We start from the raw sequence: 21,147 nt of genomic DNA, 5'->3' as shown, positions 1-21,147 counted from the left end.
ACAGGCACAGAAGGGTATGCAGCAAACAGATTCTATGCTGTGCCCATTCATTTTAAGTCAACACCACCTGGGCATATATTTTACAGCAGGACAGCTGTTTGGCTATGGAAGAAATGGTGGCCAGGGAACAATCTGACTATAAAAGAGCTTTTAGCTGACTCAGCACTACCCATGATTCATGTAATTGCCCCTACATGGCTAATGTTGACCTATAGCCATGGCAGGGACTTGTGTTCTGTCCCTGCAGTGAGCCTATCTTGTCCCACTGACCTCAACATCGGTTCTCTGGAACAGACTGGACTAACTGGACCTGGGGAACAGAGCTGTCAGCCCCCCACCCCCATTCCCTGACTGCAGGCTGAGGCACTGTGGGATAGCTGCCTAGGCTTTCCAGCACAAGCTCTGAGACTAGACTCACAGATGGTTAGTCAGTTTGGTGGGTGCAGACTCATATCCTCCCTCAACACATGGTTGTGCTGTGAAGAAAGCTGCTTTGTGACTACATCCATCGGGGGTCGGGGGGCTGTAATAGGTCCAAGCCTGGCATGTGCTCCTAGCGCAGGTGCAGGCGGCAGGGCAGACTCCATCAGGTGGATGGTCTGGGTGTCACTGTACACATGTCTAGTTGTCAGAATCTTCCCCTAAGTTGTCTTAAAAGTCTGAGATTGAAGCTTGGGTTCGAAACACAGCAAAATGCCTGTGCACCTACCCCAGAGGAGAAAATGGCTGGATTCCCGCTCTCCAGCATGTCTTCCAGCTCCTCACTGGTTGTAGTCCTACCAGCTGCAAAGAACATCGAGAGGTCAATCATCAGGAACCAACTGGGGCTCCCCAAGTGCCCCTTTCCTCAGCTCCATGCAGTTGTGGGCTGGATACAAACACAAAGGGCCAGATGCACCTTGCTTTAGCAGCAAGCCTGCATCCAGTGGTTTCTTGGAGAGGAAAGCAAATGAAAATGTTACTAGTAAGCTCTTCAGAAGACCTCCTCGGCAACTGACTGGCTTTGTGGTATGCCACACAGGTGGCCAAATCCTTTACCTGGAAGGGGGTAAGGAGCATGTGCCCAACAGCTCCAAGATTGTAATCTAGGGTTCAGCTGGTGGGAAGGATCGCTGGAGGTAACATCACTGGTGGGAAGCATTGCTGGAGTGAAGCATTGCTGGAGGTATGCATTGAGACACAACTTCCCACCAGCTGAACCGTGGCTACAACCCTGGTAGTCCTAGCTTATACTGCCAAGGACCTGGAGTCAGCTGAAGGGCTTGTGTTGGAATAGCCCCACACTCCTTTAGTCAACACCACCGCTGGCTCCTTGGTTTCCAGTTCCATCAGAAACGTTCAAAGAGAGCTCACCTTCCACACCACCAACAGGCAGAAAGCTCCCTGGTATAGAGGTTGCACTCAGCCTCTGAGCTCAGTGCCCTGGGTTTCTGACTGCTTCTAGCAGAAATCTCTTAGGCTTAGTGAGTGAATTGCAGAGGCCTGACTTCCTGGTTCCCCTCAGGCCTGTCCCCTAGGCAGGAGGGGCCAGGGGCTCTAGGATGGGAGCTGTCTGATGTGATCTGTGGGCTGCTGGCCTTTCCATTTCATGTGTTTTCTCGGTTCAGGGCCTTCTGTGTCTCCCTGGTGGTGGTAGCGATGTGGAGAGCAGGCCTGTTTCTGCTGCGAGGGAAAAGCGTTTCTCTAGAGGAGGTGGAAAGATGCTATGTTCTTCAGAAAGCAACCTAGTCAAGGGGGTCGGAGCTGAAGACACTGGGACCAGGATGTCTAATGGGGCTGAACTAGTTACTCAGATTTGTCCGCCACCCCTACTTCCCTAATTATATAGGAGCAGGCTGCAGAGGGGCACAGGCCACTTCCACACATGTCCCCACTTGCTCACTGGTCACTCTCCCCTGTGGCTCTTCTCTAGAAGCAGAAGAGCAATTATCCTTAATGCATGACTAACCCACCTCCAGGTGCCAGCCTGCTCCTCAAGAGGGGAAGGGGTGGGTGCAGTGAGTCTCCAGAGCTCATCTGCATCAGTGCTTCTCTGGCCTTGATGGAGGGTGTCAGAGACAGCCAGGCTGGTGCTCTTGGCGAAATTATTTCCAGTTCCATCACAGACCAGGACTAAGCAAAGGCTGGTATTCCCAGGTCCCATTTCTAAGCCTGCATCTCTGACTTTATAACCAGCAATTTTTAGGCACAGAAAAGCTGTTTTAGTATCTTTCAGCTAAGTGTTAAACCAGCTGATTGTCTTCCTCTGAGTTCTGCGCTGCAAAGCACAAGGTAGGCAGTTACAGCCTTGCCCCATGGGGCAGGAGGAACCACTGGGGAGGGGGTGGCTCACTTTATTGGGCATGCTGGAGAGTACAGCACTCACAGAGCCCTCCTGGGCCTTGCCTCTGCCTTGCAAGCACAGGGTGATGCGTCTCTCTCTGCATTGCTTTCAGCCTCTCCTCTCCCCTTCATCTCCCCATGGTGGATACTGCTGCAATATCTCCCTCCCTCTTCCCTCCCACCACTTACATCCTTATTTTTCTGTTTCAGCATCTGCCATCTGATTCTCAAGCTCCCACTCACCCCTACCTATTCATATAGATACTCCCACATCATGGAGGCAGTGTGACACATGTACAGGACATCTACCCATGGCAGCACAAATCTACCAGCCCAAGCCCAGTAGTAAAGACCGAGGGAGGCTGGTCCAACCAAGGATTGCTGGGCTGGTTGGATTCTACCCTCCCTGGCACAGCTCACAGGCTGCCTCACTTGCAGTCTCTCAAGCAGGTGTCTGATAAATGTGGAGCCTCCTCCTCAAAATGACCCTGGCAGCTGGAGGAAGCTGGAAGAGTCCCTGTCCTCCTGCTTCTGAGCAGTTGGCTCCCTTCTCTGCCTGCCCAGCGTCTCAGCCCCTCCAGGCAGGAAGTGGTTGAAGCATTATGTACTGCTGATGCACGATAAAGTGCTGTTAGCTCTGCAGTGTGATGAAGTCATCAGCAAAGCTAACTGCACTTTATCGTGCATCAGCAGATGCATGGCAAACAGAACCAAGGAGGTGATACTTCCCCTCTGTCGGGCACTGGACAGACCGCAGTTGGAATACTGCGTCCAGTTTTGGGCGCCGCACTTCAAGAGGGATGTGGATAACCTGGAGAGGGTCCAGAGAAGGGCCGCTCATATGGTTAAAGGCTTGCAGGCCAAGCACTACAAGGAGGGACTAGGGCACCTGGACCTCTTCAGCCTCCGCAAGAGATGGTTGAGAGGTGACTTTGTGGCTGCCTATAAATTCAACATGGGGGCACAGAAGGGAATAGGTGAGGCTCTACTCACCAAGGCGCCCCTGGGGTTACAAGAAATAATGGCCACAAGCTAGCAGAGAGTAGATTTAGACTGGACATTAGGAAGAACTTCTTCACAGTTCGAGTGGCCAAGGTCTGGAACGGGCTCCCAAGGGAGGTGGTGCTCTCCCCTACCCTGGGGGTCTTCAAGAGAAGGCTAGATAGGCATCTGGCTGGGGTCATCTGAACCCAGCACTCTTTTCTGCCTATGCAGGGGGTGGACTCAATGATCTATTGAGATCTGACCCAACATCTATGAATCTATGCATCATCTCCATGCTGGACTGTTGCAATTGGTGGCATATGCTCCAATAGCTTCTTATGCATTTCAGGACCAAGTTCAAAGGCTAGACTCTGATCTACGAGGTTCTTAGCAGCCAGGGAGTTGGTGATATCAGACACCTCTTCTACATCAAGCCCTGCTAAGTCAGCCCTACTCTACAAGGATATTACTAGGGAGAAAAGTATTGAGGGCAGAGCATTCTCCATAGTAGAAGTACCACACTCACAGTACGTCACAGATCAAAATGCCCAACCCAATGAGCATCCAAAGATGGTCAAGACATCTCCCCAGGCCTAGCAGCCAATAAAGCTGGCTTGGTTAAGACATACTAGCTTCTGTAGCCAAGGGCACACAAGTGATGTGTGCCACATTGCTCCCATCTGGCCACCTTAGATTCCCCAGACCAAATGACCAGGTACCACTTACAGATGGGTTGACAGGGTACAGCCTTTGGTATGGGTCTGCGGCAAGGTTTAAACTTAGGCTCCTAAAGTCATAGCAAGACACCTTAACTTCCTTTGCTGCTGCTCCCAAAATATGCATCCTGACTGGCATGAAAGGGCCTCATCTTTCCTACAGCCTTCCCCAAACAAGTAGGTCAATTCTCAGCCCAGAAAGTAGGAAGAATCATCTCGTGGAACTACTGGTCCTTTCACCAGATTGTATTCAGTGCTTGAGTCTACAGCGGAAGGTGCCAAAGAAGACCCTATGGTAGAGATATAACTGACTAAACCAGGCTGCTGATCAGACAAGGGAGAGAGCACATGGCACATGCAGCAGAACTCATGACTTTGATGGCAATCCTTTGCTAGCTGGCATGGAGGTCGCTGTTCTATGCCAGGCTCTGGGGTGGAAAAGGAGGCAGGTCTAAACCATGGCTGCTATTTTAAATGAAAAAGAATTGCAGTAAATGAATTAATTTAGAACAAGCTACCTGTGAAGAGCTTGCCACGTGCTGCATTTCAAATGCCTAACTTCAGTCAACTCTCTGCATGAAATGCAATGCAGAGGTTGTAAACACTCCTCCACTTTCCCCCCCACTCCACCACCTCCTCCTGGATTTTGCAGTATCTGCTGCCATACAAACAACCGGTATTACTGTCGTTGATGTATTTCAGCACTGCCTGTTCTACAGGGTCCAGTTCTCAGGTGAGGGGGGAAATTCCCACATCCACACTGCAAGCAAGTGTGGGTGTGTATCCTCCTCCTGTGCACTGGCCCTAGGAGGTGCACTGGACAGTCTGCAGACTTGTTTAACCTACGAGGTGTTAAGAGTAAACCTTTCACCTCTTTTTCAGTTTCCTGATTCCAATGCTGGTGGAAGATCAGAGTTTCTGCAGAGATCGAAGTGGGACAGTGGGCTCTGACAGGTTTGGGAATAAACAGATGTCACCAAATGAAGTGCATCAACTGTGTCAGGATGTATCCTGGCACAGCTAATTCGCTTCATTGGGTGACGTTGTCCTGTTGTCCTGCAGGGTTGGGCCCTTGCTGCTCTCAGGAGTGGCCAGGGCTCAATCATGCAAGAAAATCTTCAGGGTTCACCTTGCCAAATGGGGGAACCCCAGGTTTTCCCATTAGCAGAAGACTGCCTACGGGATCCTTGGGCACACCTCTGCAATCAGGGAAGCCCTGGGTTTCCACATTTGGAGAGAAACATGCCCAGGAAATCTGACTTGGGCATGCCTCTGCAAACAGGGGAACCCAGGCAGACACTCCTGGGGCTTCAGGGAGCCAATTGTGGGTGCCCTGGGAATAGGGATTCCTGAGGCATACAAGACTGGGACACTGCAAGCCTGGGAGCACCTGCCTGGGGCAGCTGGAGAATGCAGGTAGCTCCGGGCTGCTCACATTCTCCCACCTTAAAGCAAACAGATATTCACTGCAAAACAGTGGCACAAATTCATACCAGCTACATCACAGACACAAATATTGGGCATCTGTGGCACATCAAGGGGCATGGACATCTGTTTGCTTGGCCTTTGTGCTTTCATAAAAAATTTTATGGTGGCACAAAGGCAATGTCTGTTTCTACCCTTAAAAGAAATGCAAAACAATACTGATCCTGAAAGCAAATGCAAGCACCAGATGACTGGGAAGCTGAAGATGTATAGCAAGCCCTCCTGAACTGGTTTAGCCAAACTCCTAGCAAACAGGTACCTATTTGTTTTCCCTGGTGACTGACAAAGCCAACCATCTAGTTTAGGTTTTTTAGATTCCAAATGGATGCCTAAAAATGTGAGAAGAGCTCAATTCCATTAAATTCATGCAGCAACACAGAGAAAAAGGAGATGCTAATGACTGTGCAGCTCATTTTGCAATAGATTGTTGAAGTTCTCTCAGATCTCATCAAGGATTATAATCCTTCTGACATCTTTAATGCTGTTGAGGCTGGTTTGTACTGGAAGATGATTCCAAGGGAATATCATTTAAAGACTTGGATATAACAAGCTCTAAAATAGAAAAAAAGGATGACTCTACTGATTGCTGCGGTGAAAACTAGAGCCATTGGTTACTGGAAAGAGTAAAAAACCCCAGTGTAAAATACAAAGAAATCAATCCTATGAATCAATTGAGAATGTGTGGATGATACAATTTATGGAGAGACTGGCTGAGAAAAAAAAAAGATGGCTTAATGAGAGCAGGAAACGAAAAAAGCGAATCCTAATATCTTGTGAGAGCTATGCAGCCCACAAGAGAGTGGCATTCGATTAACAAATCCAGCCTCTCTTTCCTGCAACCAAATGCTGCTTCCCTTATCTAGATCAAGGCATCATTGTAAGCCCCAAGAAACAATACGGATTGCTTATTTTACTCCATGTTGTGAATATAATTGCTAGAGGAACCAGTGAGACAGCAACACAGCTGGTGAGAAAACTGTTGCTACTGGATGCTTTACATATGCAAAAAGGAGCCTCGACTGGAATTAGTGGCCAAACCATTGCTAATGGCTACAAATATGCTAGTTCATTAAGCAAATCACTGACGCATCAGATAAAGTGCTTGAGGCTGCCATTGAGGGTACTTTAAAATGCTGCTTTGCCCCCAGAAATGTTGCTTGAGGCCTCTGATCAATATGTTGCCATAGACAACAATTTTCCTCTACACAAAGAATACAGCTACACTGACATTTATGTCTGTCTCCACATATCACGGGAGGAAATGGCTGATGAGAAAAGAAGCGGACCTCTGACTTTTCCTAAGCATGACTAAGCTGCAGATTTTGCAAGCACATATAGCAGCAAGTGGGGGGTCTCTCATCCAACATCATGTATAGTTCACAGATGTTTCCCTATGGCCTCAATTGGAAAAATGTGGTGCAAAGACCTATCTCAGAATTTCTGTCCAGAAGGCTCTGAAGGGTGCAGAGAGACAAATCAGAAACAGCAGTATTGAAGTAGACCAGTATAACTTGTTATGATGTAGCTGTTACGTATACAGGCTCCTGTAGCCAGGGGGGTGTAGCAGAGCACTTGCAAATAAGCCTGTTGCATTCAGGGTTAGGATGCTTACACATTCTCCGATAGTGGGGGGTGCTTTAATTGAAGCAGCTCTGAGAGCCACTCCAATTAAAGTGTCCGGAGTGTCACATGCATCAGCGTCCCTGTGCTGAAAAATGGTGGAGGGTGCACTTTAACTAAAGCCCATCAAATGAGCTTTAGTTAAAGTACCCCTGCTGCCAGTTTTCAGTGTAGGGATGCCGATACATGAAACGCTGGAGTCTGCTGGAATGCAGTAGTTACCACGCTCCAGCAGACTTGATTAACTGAGTCTGCTCTGACGCGCTGTAATTACAGTGCGTCAGAGCAGTCTTGCTACACATGTACAGGTGCCAGTGATTTAGGGCAGGCAAAGTAAGGCCATGAACAGATGTGCTATCTGAACTGCTTCAAATAGTGATGGTGCAGACTTTTGTGACAAAAGAAGTGCTTCAAAAATGACTCTTGCTAAACTCTGAAATGGTTTCTTTTGGCATGCTTCCAGAAATGGCTGCATGTTCCAGTGATCTTCCAGCATCCCACAGTGCTCTGTTCCCTGCCCAGTCTCCCCTATGGGGAGTGGGAGGGTGGGAGTAGGGCTGACAGACAATAAGCACTCTCCTGTGCCCTCAACTGCCTTTGGGAATCTCCAGAGGCAAGACAGCAGGCTGAGAGGACTGCAACCATCCCTGCTTTCCAGCCCCTGAGATAAAGCACTAACACTGCATGACTCTGCAGCCATCCTGAAGTGCTCAGGGGCGGGACCGGCACTGTGCATCTGCATGGAATTGAAGCACACTAAATTTGAAGCCCTCCAGGACTGGGAGTGCTTCAAGCGCATGCCTGTCCATACCCTAACCAGTACATTGCAACTACTGAGTCGTGCTCGCAACCAGCACTTTCCCCTCCCCTTCTAGAGCTAGCCTGTCTCCAGCCTAAATCCTCTCAAACCGAATTACAGTAATGCATTTACAGAAAAGCTTGTAATGCCTATGTGGTTTGTACTGTAAATGAACTCCTTTTAGCTCCATCAGTGGTACTAGATACAGTGATGGAGAAACAAATTGCTGTAAAAAAACTGCTGCTAGGAGCCTGTCAGTATGTTACCAGTCCTCAAACAGACTAACTCCCAGCATTTTTTCAAGGCTTCTAATCCTCACTTTCATGGCTGCTACTAGAAACTCCTGGAATTTCCCCTCATTTCAAGGCTTCTAACAGCAGCCTAACCACTGAAGCCTTGAGAAATGGCAGCAGTTAGTCAGTGCTGTGTCTGCAATGCTCCAACAGCATGTCCTGCGCGCTGCTTGCCTTGCTTCGGCAATGGGAGTGCTCCAGGTAAGTACACAGCCTGTCAGCCGTCCTGAGACTATGCACTGACACTGCACAGGCTGTCTTTATCTGAGGTCTTTTATCTCCAAAGTGCTTCTGGTCCCACAATCAGGGAAACGCTGCTGCTCTGGAGTGGAGGATAATGGCCAACTCCAGCACAGGACATTGCAACATGCCTATGGTGGCTGGAGCTGGCTGGTCTCACTTTCGAAAGGCCTGGAGAGGGCAGGCATTGCACTGCACAGGGTACTGATAGAGGTTGTGCCTGGCCCAGAGCTGCCGGGAGAGAGGTGCCAGCGGGGTCTCCCCAGGAACCACCACACAACAGCCAACTTGTACTGTCAGGACTCTCTTAGCTGTCAGAGGAATGAACAGGCAGGGGCTCAGCATCCTGGCACATTCAGGATCCACTGCCTGCCTCCAGCCTGAAGGATATGAAAGGAAGGGTGTCTTAATACAAAACTGGCCCATGGCTGGGGCTGGCAGTGGGCAGGGAAGGCTGGAAGAGAACCAGCCCTGAGAACCAGCGACTCCATCCTCCCTGCCTTGGGAAGCACAATTGCTGCACATGTGCAATCAAGGCCCTGTGTGGCAGGGGGAAAAGCTGGGCATCTCCTCACCTTCTCCCTCACCGAGAGAGGAGACACTGATGCTTCAGCAGGCTCATCTTGAAGGTGAAGGCAAAGGCAATTCCCATGCTTCAGAGGCATGAGAGCAAGGGGGCACCCACGGGCATGCACCTGCCACCATGCAGAAGGGAAGGCCAGGAGCAGAAAGCATCAATCACTGCAGTGTTTTCTGAGAACCAGCAAACCATGCAGTGATGCGTGTCCCTCAGAAGAGCTCTCCCTCACACACACACATCCTGGAGAGAGCTGCTGGGGCTAGGAATTATCTGCAGCCTGGCACAGAGGAATATCCCACATGCCGAGGGGAGGAGGGGGATGCCTAATCAGCTGTGACAGCTGCAAAGGACTGTGAAATCTGTACTATTCAATCAGTGGTGTGTATGTCGCACCCGCTGGGGACAGCAACTAATAAAGCCATTGCACTGACACTGGGGACACCCACGTGCTACCCTGCCCTGCCGTGGCTCACTCCACTGCCACAGCAGGACACTATGACAGCACTTCAGAGGTTGGAGGACATGTCTGGCTGTAACCGTTTTAGCCCAATCTGAGTCATCAACTGCAGGCAAGATGAGGGACAGCGCAGAGAAGGCCAGAAGGCTCCTTCCCCACCCACCTAGTGCTGCATACCGCCTGGGGCAGCTGGACTCCATTGCACAGCCAGGCGAACGGCGCTGGGCTTTACATAGAGGCCTGAGTAGCACCTGTTCTAAGCAGGTGGCTGCACCTGCAGATGGAGATTTCTGCACCGTGATACTATCTTGGACCATCCAGACAGTGTGCATGCAGCTTATGCATGTGGCTTGGTCATTTTTTGCAGCCTCAGCCTCCCTCTGGGGGTCTGGGTCTCCACTGACACAGGCTGGATCAGGCCACTTGTATCTCTGGCCATGGAAGGAAGCTCTGCCCAAGAACAACCCCATTTCCAGTTCATGGTGGTTTCAGCATACTCTAGAGATGGCCCCAAACCAGACCTGGCAGACCCACAAGACTCTACCTCCTCCAGCTGTCACTAGCCAGTAAATTTTGACTGGACAGTCTTGTGCTGTTCACTGGCTCTGTATGACAAGGGCCCTGGGCTCTGACACAAAAAGAAAGGCTAGATTAAATCTAAACAGCCGTGTATGCAGCTGGGCTGGCACACCCCTCTGCCGGCATAATCCTGGGTAGTTGCAGCTGGCATCCTTTCCAGCTGGCATTCCATACATAAATGCCGACTCCAAGGGTGCTCCTGGGTTCAAGCACCCACTGAAAAATATTAGTAGGTGCTCAGCACCCACAGAGATCCTTGCAGATGTTTAAAAAAAAATAAACCTCAAAAAGCAGAAGCAGCAGCATGTTACTTCAACCCAGCTCTGCAGTGTCTGTAAAGATTGGGTGCTTCTGCAGGGCTTTTTAGCTCTTTTAGCTAAGACTGATTCAATCAGCTATTAGATAAAAGTGCAGTGTCTTTGAAGATTGCATGCTTTAGTGGGACTTTTTTGGCAGAGCCAGGCAGAAGTAATGTGCTTCCTCTTCTGGGCATGCACGGGGCTCAGCATGGGAACATGGCGAGTTAAAAGTAAAGTGCCTTTATTGGGTTTTTTATATACACCTGCAAGCACCCACCAGCAAAAACCAAGTCGGTGCCTATGATTCCATACCTTCTCCCTGCCCCTTCCTTCTATTTGCCTGCCTGGAGGCATGAGATCAGCCTGTGGAGCAGCATGCCATGTTTCCTGATGGCTCAGGAAGAGGCAGGAACCAGTCAGGAGTTCTCAGTGATTCAGAGGACCTCCTCCCTCTGCCCCTGATCTAGGAGAAGCGGTTTAGTCTGAAATGAACCCAGGCCTCTAGCGGTTCTGGAGCCCTTATCTCAAATTAATCCTGGACAGGTCTGGTCCCCAAGACAAGCCTCCAACTCTGTCCTTTGGCCAGACAGGAGAGTCTGGTCTCAAATTTATAATCCCACCCCAACTTGCAACAGGGCCCAGCATCCACACTGTACAGCACTGGGTTCAGACTGGACCAGCTGGTCCCACCTCAACCTTTTCCTCCAATTAGTGGAATACAGGGCCTACTGCTTGAGTCCTGTAGCTGCCGCAAGGTCCTGAATTTCCATTCTTGCACCTCCAGTCACTCACCCCAGTCTGTCAGGAGGACAGGGCTGTCCTGGTGCGGAGGCAGATACAACAGCATGTGACAGTTTCCAAGCTCCTTTCTTCTGGGTTGGATCATTTGTGCTAGATGCTAGGAAGAGGTGTGCGGGGGCCATGAAGGTAGCAGGCAGGAGGAACAGAGACAGATCAGTCCTAGCCTTAAGCCTGTTACATTCATACAGAGGGTCCAGTGTGTTTTGTCCCTCTAAGGAGGCTCCCACACTGAAAGGAGAGGGCTTGGCACATGCCCGAGGCAGACCGTTCTTGCTGGCCCAGTATGAACACTGCACCCAATCCCACAGCCTGGTGCCATTGCGCAGACTGAACTCCATGGCCGCCTTAGCCTGCTGAGCCTCCATGACCAAACCTGATTGCAACCTGTGCCTTGAGAGGCACCATGACCCAATCGGTCTCTGTCTCCCCAAAAGTTTTGGAAGAATCCCTCCAGACTCTGAGGATAAAGGTGAGGCATAGGCCTGCTCTGGGATGGAGAGGGGTAACCAGGCTAAGGCCATGTATCCTCTGTCAGAGATGGTTGTTTCTGGAAGTCCTATTGTGAGTGTGCTCTGAAGTGCTAATGTGACTGCGGAAGCCTGTTCCCCTGTATCAACCTGTGAAATTAAATTCACTCATGATCTCTGAAGCCCATTGCTCCTGCTCAGTTTGCACCTCTGACCCCACGATTTCTTTGGGGGTAATTAGTTTTTCTTCAGCTGGTATAATGGCCTCTTCTCCATCCTGCAGAGCAGCACTGATCAGATACTGCTCATACATCTACATGGCAGGGAAATGGCAGTAATTACTCTGCAGGTTACTCAGATACTCCACCTTTAATTACACTGGATTCTTTCAGATTAATGGCTAGATAAGGCCCATGAAATTAGAGTGCCGTATCAAGGCTAGTGTACAAGACAGGCTTTGGCTGGGGGTTGGCCAGGGAGTCCGAGGGAAGGAGAGATCTTTCTTGTTAACAGGAGAGGGGTTGAGGGAGGCCAGGAAAGAAGGTACAAGCCAATACTAAGAGCATGAACAAGAGCAAACGCAGATGAATCAGAAATGGAGCAGCTAATGAATCAAGAGCACAGAGGTGAATTAGTACAGCAGTCAGATAGGGCTTGTTTAATGAATGAGAAGTGATGGGGAAGTCCAAGAGCTACACAGATCAGAAGGAAACAAAAGAGGCATACTTACCAAAAGGTAGCCACAAGTCCTAGGTTAATTAGCCTGACTCATTAATGGGGCTTGGGATAGTTCAAACTGTGAAAAAGAACATTTTGCTGCCTACCGAAGTCAGTGGATGCATCTCAGCACCTGCTCAATCCTTTTGAGCATGCAATAGAGCACTAAATAGCCCTGTGTCAGCCCCAGTCATTTCTAACCACAAAACACGAACATAATAGCGGGGTAAGAGGGGAAAGGGAAACTGAAGGACAGGTCAGGAAAGGCAAAAAAAAAAAAAAATGGTAATATGGAGAATTAGAAGAAGGTGGCATGAAACTGGGTGTTGCTGAGTAGGTGATCCGGCCCAATTCATTTATCACCTTTAAGAACCATTGGGGAAGAAGTGAGATAAACAGGATACCTATAAAGGCAGTCCTCAGACTTACGACACGATTGGTTCCTGAAAACTGCATCTTAAGTCAAAACATTGGAACTCGGAACCAATTTTCTCATAAGAAACAATGTTATAAATGGGGGATTGGTTCCTGAACCAAGGCCCGATGCCATATTTTCACCAAAAATACCCCAGAATTTTGTACTCGATCAATTATAGATGAGTAATATAGCTCCATTAACGTATTTATATTGTAAACAGCAATCATATTAGTTTGGAAGGACTTCTTTGAGGTGACTTTGCTGGACTTTTTGAAAGGCTCTTGGTTGGACTTCTTGAAGGGTTTTTGGCTGGAGTCTTCTCAGGAGTCTTGGCTGCGGGTTGTTCTGGAGTCTTGTCTGCTTTCTTAAAGAAGGTGACCCAGGAAGTTTGGACAGATGTTCTCCAAGGAGATGAGCGACACAGCGAACTTGTTCACAGACGTGGCGTCGCATTGGATCAAGCGTTTTAAGTCAAAACTGGCGTCATAAAGTTGAAACAGGGTGTCGATTTATAAACGTTGTAACTGCGAAACGTTGTAACTCAAAATGTTGTAAGTTGAGGACTGCCTGTACTGCAAATCGCACTGAAGTCACACGTGCCACAAACACCAATCAAAATAGAGAAACACTCCACTATAGAAACTTCATCCTTCCCCCGAGGCATTATATGTGCTAACACTCCTTGGGAACTACTGAAGTATGTTCTGAATGGTAAACTGAGGCACTGAGGGGTTGAGCAGCTCACTGCAGATCACACAGCACATCAGTGCAAGAACCAGGAAGAGAACTGAGGAGACAGGATTATCCATTCCCTGATCTGACACCACTGAAACTTTAAACTTCAGTTGGTGGTGGTAAAGACACAGTGGACACAAAGCAATATCCATGCAGTGAATTATTTTTGCTTCCTCAAAACAAGACAAGAAAGTTTTTACAAGATAGCTATGAGGACCTGCTCCAGAACAGGAACACTGAAGACAGCTGTATCTCAGATCTGCTCCACCCTTCATTTAACAGCACTGTACAGAAGGAGAAACCTTCCCCGCTGAGCAGGCCACCTTGGGATACCCATGTGCTAATGGCTACTAACATCCAAGTGGAAGCAAATGTTTTTTGGGTTCATTTCACTAGCAGTTTCATCTTTGGACCAGAACAGAACAACGAGCCCTGTGATGCAGTATCTTGTTTCCAGCCATGGCCTGGAATAGGTGGTCAGTTAGGTATCTACTGGCTCAAAGAACCCTATACCCCCAAATTATTAGAGAAACTGCTCTGCTGTGACGTGAGGCTGACATTCACTCAGCTGCACCTGCTGCTCAGAAATAATACAGTTCACAAATGCAATGTCCAGGAGTGACCTGTATTGTTCTTTTAGGCGAGTGGCACTAAACTTGCTAGACTGCATGTGCACAATACCAGCTCCAAGGAGTACAGAACTTGGTCCACGCTCTCATGGCAGGCAGGACTTAGCAGATGCCTCTGCAGTGCAATGATAACCTTCTCAGTCCAGTTGCCTGACTCCCAAGCACAAATAAGAACAGATGGTGAAGGGAGAAATTCCAGTGCAGATTTATTTGTAAAGCAGTCACAGCGTAGGATGGAAGTAGGAGTCTCTCTGTATCAGTCCTGACTCCTGTGCTGTCTTCACTGCCGTAGCATACTGCATTTGGCCTTGAGGGCTGCACTGGCTTCTGTCCATCTCTTCCATCTGTTTTTCTTCTATCGATCTGCATAGCTTTTGTGCTTCCTCTGTGCCTAGAGTGTATTTGCATGTAAATATTATGCAGAGCCTCTGCATTACTTGTTTATCCTGTCAGGGGCTTCAAAGAGGGAAACAGTGAACCAGAGGGTCCACAGCTTCGATGGAGCTCTGGATCCATGCCGCTGCTACTGGCAAAGCTTGCTAGAGACAGCACTAGTTTCAGGGCCTAAGGAGCTGAGATGCAAACTGCCCGCTGCCAAGAGTCGTGCCAGCCATAGGTTCTGAACCTGAATGTGTGCCTAGAGGCGCTGAGCCAGGGACAGCACCACATGGAACAGATGCTTGATAAGCACTCAGAAGAGGGAATTCAACAGGGTTGTATTACTGTAGCAGATAACATTTTACAACCTAGAATTTTAAAAATCTTTAGATGCCCAAAGATGTACACAGACACCTGGTAACATTTACAGATTTTGAGAGGAAGATACTTGGAAGTCCAGCTCTACTTTCCTATGATCCTATCAAGCACAGGTTGGACAGATGCTTGACCAGGATGATTTAGTCAGGGATGATCCTGCCTTGAACAAGGGGTTGGAATAGATGACCTAGTGAGACCGTCCAGCCCTATTTTCCTATGATCCTATCAAGTAAGGTCTGCCACCCACTAGCCCTGCCCCTCTGATTAGGCTGAAGGAGCTATTAATTAGGATGTTCTGCAAATACTATGCTCAGGATTGGAAGAAACCCTGCAGAATAGAGAGAATCACAAATGAGAAATGGAAAATAATGAAAAAGAAGAAAACAATGAAAATGACTTTTTATTAAATAAAATCATAAAACTAGCTGAATAATGAAATATTAATTTGCAGACAATGTGATTCTCAAGTGCCAGAAAAGAATGTGTGTGAATAACAGCAACTGAGGCTATAAAACTAGTTGAATCTATGTCTTATTAAACAGGAGATGGGAAAAAGTCAATGAACAAGCCATACATAATTCATATTCAGCTCATTCTCAAAATATTATTAAATATATAATTTTGTTTGGCAAATAGAGGAGCCAAAGTAAGTTAAGGACAAATTATATAAATGCAATTAAAAATAACACTGGGGAAGCATACAATGTCAGATTTAGATTAAATCTCAGGGAAAACTGAGACACCACTAGGTCAATGGAACAAAGTGCTCTGGGATGTCACGGTCACAGTCTCTTTTTCAGTGAAAGGTTTCAAGAAATGATGGTTTAGGATAGGGCTGTCAAACATATGGCTTGTGGCCTGATCCAGCACATGGAGCCATTTCATTCAGCTCGTGTGGCCAGAAATTCCAGGGGGGGCGAGGGGAAATGTTCTTGTGATTTGGCCTGGAGAGAGAGGCGAATTTGACCCCCCTGGTTTAGGAACATTGAGTCATGTAGGAGGCCCAACTAGATGACTAATATAAGTCCATAATGGAATTCCTCCCTTTCTTGATAGGCAATTACATCCTATTAAAAATACTGTAAAGGTTTCAAAGTCAAACACTCAAATTTAGGAAATGTCAGTATTAAGTGTGACCCTGCATATGCCTTACGATATAGTCTCTTATTATCTACTTGCACACTATGTTTTCCAGACTTCTACAACTGGAATGTGTTCTTCCCAGCTATCTTACGGAAGACAGCTGGGATGGAAGGGTGTAACCCCCCTGTCCCATCCTTTGTCTCAGAGGTCAGTAGCCAGATTGGCAGAGTTCCCCTATGAATTCACAAGGTGAGCAGGAAGAAACCCAGAGGCATAGATTTTTAGATCTGAAGGCTAGATCACTGTCTGCCTGGCTATATCAACAGGTCTTAGCATTAGGTATCTTGTTACTGAACGTGTGTCTATAACACTTAGAGTTAGTGAATCCACTCCTTTCCTTGGTAGTATGTTTAATAGTTGCTCTCACTATTAAAAAAAAATAATTGCTTGATTTCTATTTTAAATGTGTTTGGCTTTTACTTCCAGTCATTGGTTTGCATTGCGCCTTATCCATGAGATGAAAATGCACCTGGAATTTTCTCTCCATGAGGTACTTACACACTATAATCAAGTCACTTGTCTATTTCCATTTTGATATATTAAACAGAACAAGCTCTTTCAGTCTCTCACTGTAGGGGTTTCCTCCACCCCTTGGAATTTTTTGTGGCTCTTCTCTACCGTCTCCAATTTTTCACCATCCTTTTTAAAATGTCAACACTAGAGCTATAGGAAGGATTCTTGAAGGCTTTCTTCAAAGGTAAAATCAGCCCCTTTTCCTGCTCACTACTCCCCACCAATGCAGGGAAGGATCTTACTAACTCCTCTTATTACAGCATCTCACTAGGAGCTCATGGGCCATTGTCTGTGCATGACCTTTTCAGAGCAATTGCTTTCCTGGATATGTACCTCTCACTGCATTCCTTGTTCCTAGACATATGACCTTGTACTTGGATGTGGGCTCCATCAATTATATGCCTCAGCAGCCTTGGAGGAAATCATTAGGGAATGCTGTGAAGATTATACATTTCCCAACACGCTTAGCAGCACTGATTCATCTGCAATATCTAGCAAATAGGATTTGGGGTTTTTTTTGTTTTAAAAAGCACAGTTCAGCAAAAGGGATTAGGATGTATTCTCAGTGATGCCAAATAGGGTAAGTAAAGAGCTCATAGGAAAATAGAGGACTCTGTCCATTCCAAGGAAATATCCTGGTCAGCTTTTAGGATCCCAACAGACGTGCTATGAGCCAAATGCTGCAGCATAGCTTTTAGCTGTTATAACAGTTCTGCCTGCAGTAGTCTCCAGGGCCCCCAAATTAAATACTACTGGACTACTATTGCTTTTCCAGATTTGAACCTCTGCCCCTCTAGGACTCAAGCTCCAGAGCCATGGCCTGACAAAGTGGAGCAGCCAATCATCATAGTGCAAATTCTTTTATAGACTAGAAGGCAGAGCCCTGCACTGGGATTTAGGAGAGTTTAGTTCTGTTCCTGATGCTGCCACTGGCCTGCTCCATGCCCTGCAGCAGGTAACTTGACTTCCCTGCCACAGTTTCCTCACTCTGAGATGGAGGAAATGATCAAAGCTTTGCAAAATTATTTGAAATTGATGGATGACCTGAGCTATAAGAGCTGGGCCCTATTACATGGGCCTGGAGAGAGCTCCTCCAGGTCACCATTTCTTCTAAATGTTTCTAATGTACCTCACAAGTAAGAAATGAAGGGAAATGAGTGTACAGAGGATCTAGTTTGTGTTTTAGGCAAGTAAGCTCCTGGAAAAGATTTGCCATTTGGACATGGATCTCTCAGTTTTCTGGGAGAGGCAGAATTCTAATTAATGCCCCAGAGAGCACATCCTCCGGATACTGCACCTCCCATACTGAGACCAGGAATACTGTCATGGAGTCAAAGAGGAGGAGGAAAAACCCAGAAGAAAGAGCTGCAAACCATCATGCACAAAGTACTCACTCATTATGGTCCAGATCAAAACTATAGTCCCTCATCACATAATCCACCACTACACCAGCTCTTGTTTAAAAGTTAGGCCAACCATAAGAGTCTCCAGGGTGTGCCTTAGCAGTGCAGCACAATTATCTCCAGAGCCATTCAGCTATGTGACTGACTCCCAAAGCACCAGGCCACCCCACAGGGAAAGGCAATAGCCCACAGCTTTCACGTTAAGTTTTATTGTTCCCAAATAACTCACTGGTCATATAGTACTGGTTTCTCCTCCTTTTTCCAGGTTGTTAGTCTGTAATAAAAGCAGTAGAAAATGCACTAACCCTTCTCCTGATTAGCTTTCTGTATGAGCAAATGCCATAATCCCACAGAGCTATGACACAGTTACAGAAGAGGCATAAGGAGGCTTGAGCAATGGCCACAGGGAAGGAAAGAAGTGAAGAGACAATCCCTGTACTAAAAGGTGGCCTACGTGCTGCAGTAGTTTAAGAACCTGTGCCGCCTACTTTGCACTTCCATCTTCCTGCTCTCATCTATGCCTAGTGTCCTCTGCATACAATACAAAAACCGAGGCAGCAGAATCTTATTTAGAGACTGCCAAAATTAAAATCTTCCTGTGGGGATTTGCTAGGTAAATTAGAAAACTCAGTAATTAAAAGGAGATGACTGTCAGAAGATGAAAAGCAGGCAGAAAGAAGGGCTCAGCTCTGGAGCCATTACTTGCAGTGTTCCAGCTGAGGTTCAAAACCACAGGTACAGAAGAGGGTTGGTAGGACAGAGGTAGGAGAAAACCCCAGAACAGGGAGTGTGCCAACCTGCTACATGATCAGTCAGCAGGGTGGGAGTGGGGGAAAGGAAATCCTTCAGGCCAGAATTTAAGCAAAGGTGATTATAGCCTTCTGTGGGGTTTGGGCACCAAACTCCTATTACAATGAATTCCTCTGATTTAGCTCTACCATATGTAACCCTGTTAATGTACCTGTGTTCCCCATGACAACCTATCTGTGATGCTAATTTGCATCTCCCCGTTGGTATGCACTGTAGGACAGCTGGGAACTAAGTCCCTTTTCCGCATAACCATATTGGTACACGTGGTTGTCACAGTGGGAACTCTTTGTGCTTATTTTACCTGCAGTAACATGTTTTAACTGCATTTTAACTGGTTGAATATAAGGGGCTGGGTGAGTCAGGCGTGTGCACACTGACCTCTTTTCTAAAATTGTAAAATTTACAAAATGGTAAGAGATGCTGTAAGAGAAAGATGGACAAAGGTTGCTGAGGGGTCAGCACTCATCATGGCTTGTGTGGAGGTCTAAGCTGGAGTGAAGGAGAAGGCTCAGGGGAACGGAGCTATCTCAAGGTGATGGTTTGCACTTTGCCATCCAGCTTTGTAAGGAAGAAGAGTACTTGTGATGTACAAATCTGGTTGGGACCTGTTACCCACTTTTTTCTAAAAAGCTGAAGTCCTTGGAGTACCTGTGGGTATGGTTGCTAGTGGGTCAGATTCAAGCTTAATCACTGAATTTGCTTAAGGTCTTAGAGTTCAGTTGTGCAGCAAGGGAAGTGGATGGTGGTGAGGAACCAGAGCAGAGCAGTGCCCTCACTGGTTGTGTGCAACAATGGTGCACTGAGGAGCGGCAACAGCTGGCACTCCTCAGTGAGGAGTGGCAATAGCAAGAGCAGAATAGCTCCCCCCCAGCAGTTGTGAGGCAAGGGGAAAGCCTGGGCTAGCAGCTACACAAGCTCTGCTACCTACCAAGTTCATCTCGTGTGGGACTAAAAGAACTCTGAACATACTGACTGTGATAAACTGTTAACAGTTGGTTGCGGTGGGTTCCAGATTACTAAGGGTTTCCCCAAGACTGTTTGCTGTCACATTTTTCTTCTTCCATCAACAAACCCTGTTATAGTTTAACACTGCTTGTGAGTGGGGAAGTTTGTTCTCACTGGAACACCCAGGCAGTGCTTATTTTCCTAGATTTTTGGGTGGGGGTTTGAGCCAAGATAGCAAATTAAAAAAAAAAGAAGCTATTCTTGATTTCTGACTACTGAAAGAATTTGTCTGTTTATATGAGCGCTGCTTCGGAAAATAACTGTAGATGCTTCCTGGATCTATCAAGCAGGGGAGCAGCAGTATATAAACTTGTCTGGAAATCGTTTCATGCCACACTCTCTAGAAACATAAATAAAAAATGCCTTGATTATACTGGTAAGAAATTACTACAGATCTCGCTTTACCTATTCAGTCTGGAGCCAATCACTCTCTCTATCTATCCTTGCACACCCCCTATGTCACAATCAGGATTTCAGTGAACCATAAAATCCAGGTATTATGAAATAGAGACGCCGGGAGATCAGAAAATGAGAGGTTATCATATACACTCCAAGACACTTTGCCTAGAGAATCTCAGATGCACCAAGATTGAAATCCACATTCTCTAGATATTAGGGCTCCAGTGTCTTGAATAGGGGTCTTTCAGCTATTATTAGGAAGGAAACTTCTTGTGCTTTTGCATATGTATACAATTCCCATCTCACTGTGTGGCAACAGGGAACAAGTTGCTGTGAGAGTAGAGAACTATAAAACTTGTTATTTTTAGACTAACAAGATGCAAGACCCAGAAAAGGATTCAGGATGCAGGTAATCATATTTCCTCATGCCTCAAGAATTCCAGCCCAACTACTATATTTTCCAGTATAAAAGATACACCCAAATGGGTTAAAATAGTGTGTTGAAATCATCAACTTTTATTACAAACAATTTAAATTATTTTTCCTTATGTAGCACTGGTGTATAAGACGCACCTTGATTTTAGACCATTTTTATGGAAAAGTACATCTAAATACAATAAACATTAAGCTTAATCTTTGATTCTGCTTTTTGAATCAAAGATGCTGTTTGTACCTACGTAGATTTCTTGCTCCTTCAAAATAATGTCACTTGCTCTACTGTAAGCCTTGAAGGACAGGAAGTTAAAGACATTATATTCAATCAAAGAATGCATGGACCTTGAATACTGAATTATAGCACTGTGGAGATTTTATTTTCCTTCAAAGTGACATTCCACTCGGCCAGTGACATGAATGGTTTGGCATGAGGAGGAAAAGGCATAATGACAACCAAAAGCACCCACCCAGAACCTTGAAACATTAAAGAAAGAGATTGCTTTATAAAAGAAGAAATCAATGAAGTGGTATGGCTTAATAGG

General features: G+C 46.9%; 1 protein-coding gene across 4 annotated transcripts in view; it reads right to left on the bottom strand.

Moving 5' to 3' along the window:
• STX1A (syntaxin 1A) overlaps positions 1 to 21,147 on the bottom strand; it is a 303,668-nt gene that overhangs the window by 11,284 nt on the left and 271,237 nt on the right. For all 4 annotated transcript variants that reach the window (XM_019492579.2, XM_059717358.1, XM_059717359.1 and 1 more), the window contains one exon: positions 710 to 783. In XM_019492579.2, coding sequence (XP_019348124.1) covers positions 710 to 783 — 74 coding nt within the window. The remainder of the gene's footprint in view (positions 1 to 709; positions 784 to 21,147) is intronic.

The sequence above is a fragment of the Alligator mississippiensis genome, chromosome 14 (genome assembly GCF_030867095.1).
Source record: "Alligator mississippiensis isolate rAllMis1 chromosome 14, rAllMis1, whole genome shotgun sequence".
Lineage (NCBI taxonomy): Eukaryota > Metazoa > Chordata > Crocodylia > Alligatoridae > Alligator > Alligator mississippiensis.
The sequence above is the reverse complement of the archived record's forward strand: the minus strand, read 5'-3'. Positions and strand labels throughout refer to the sequence as shown.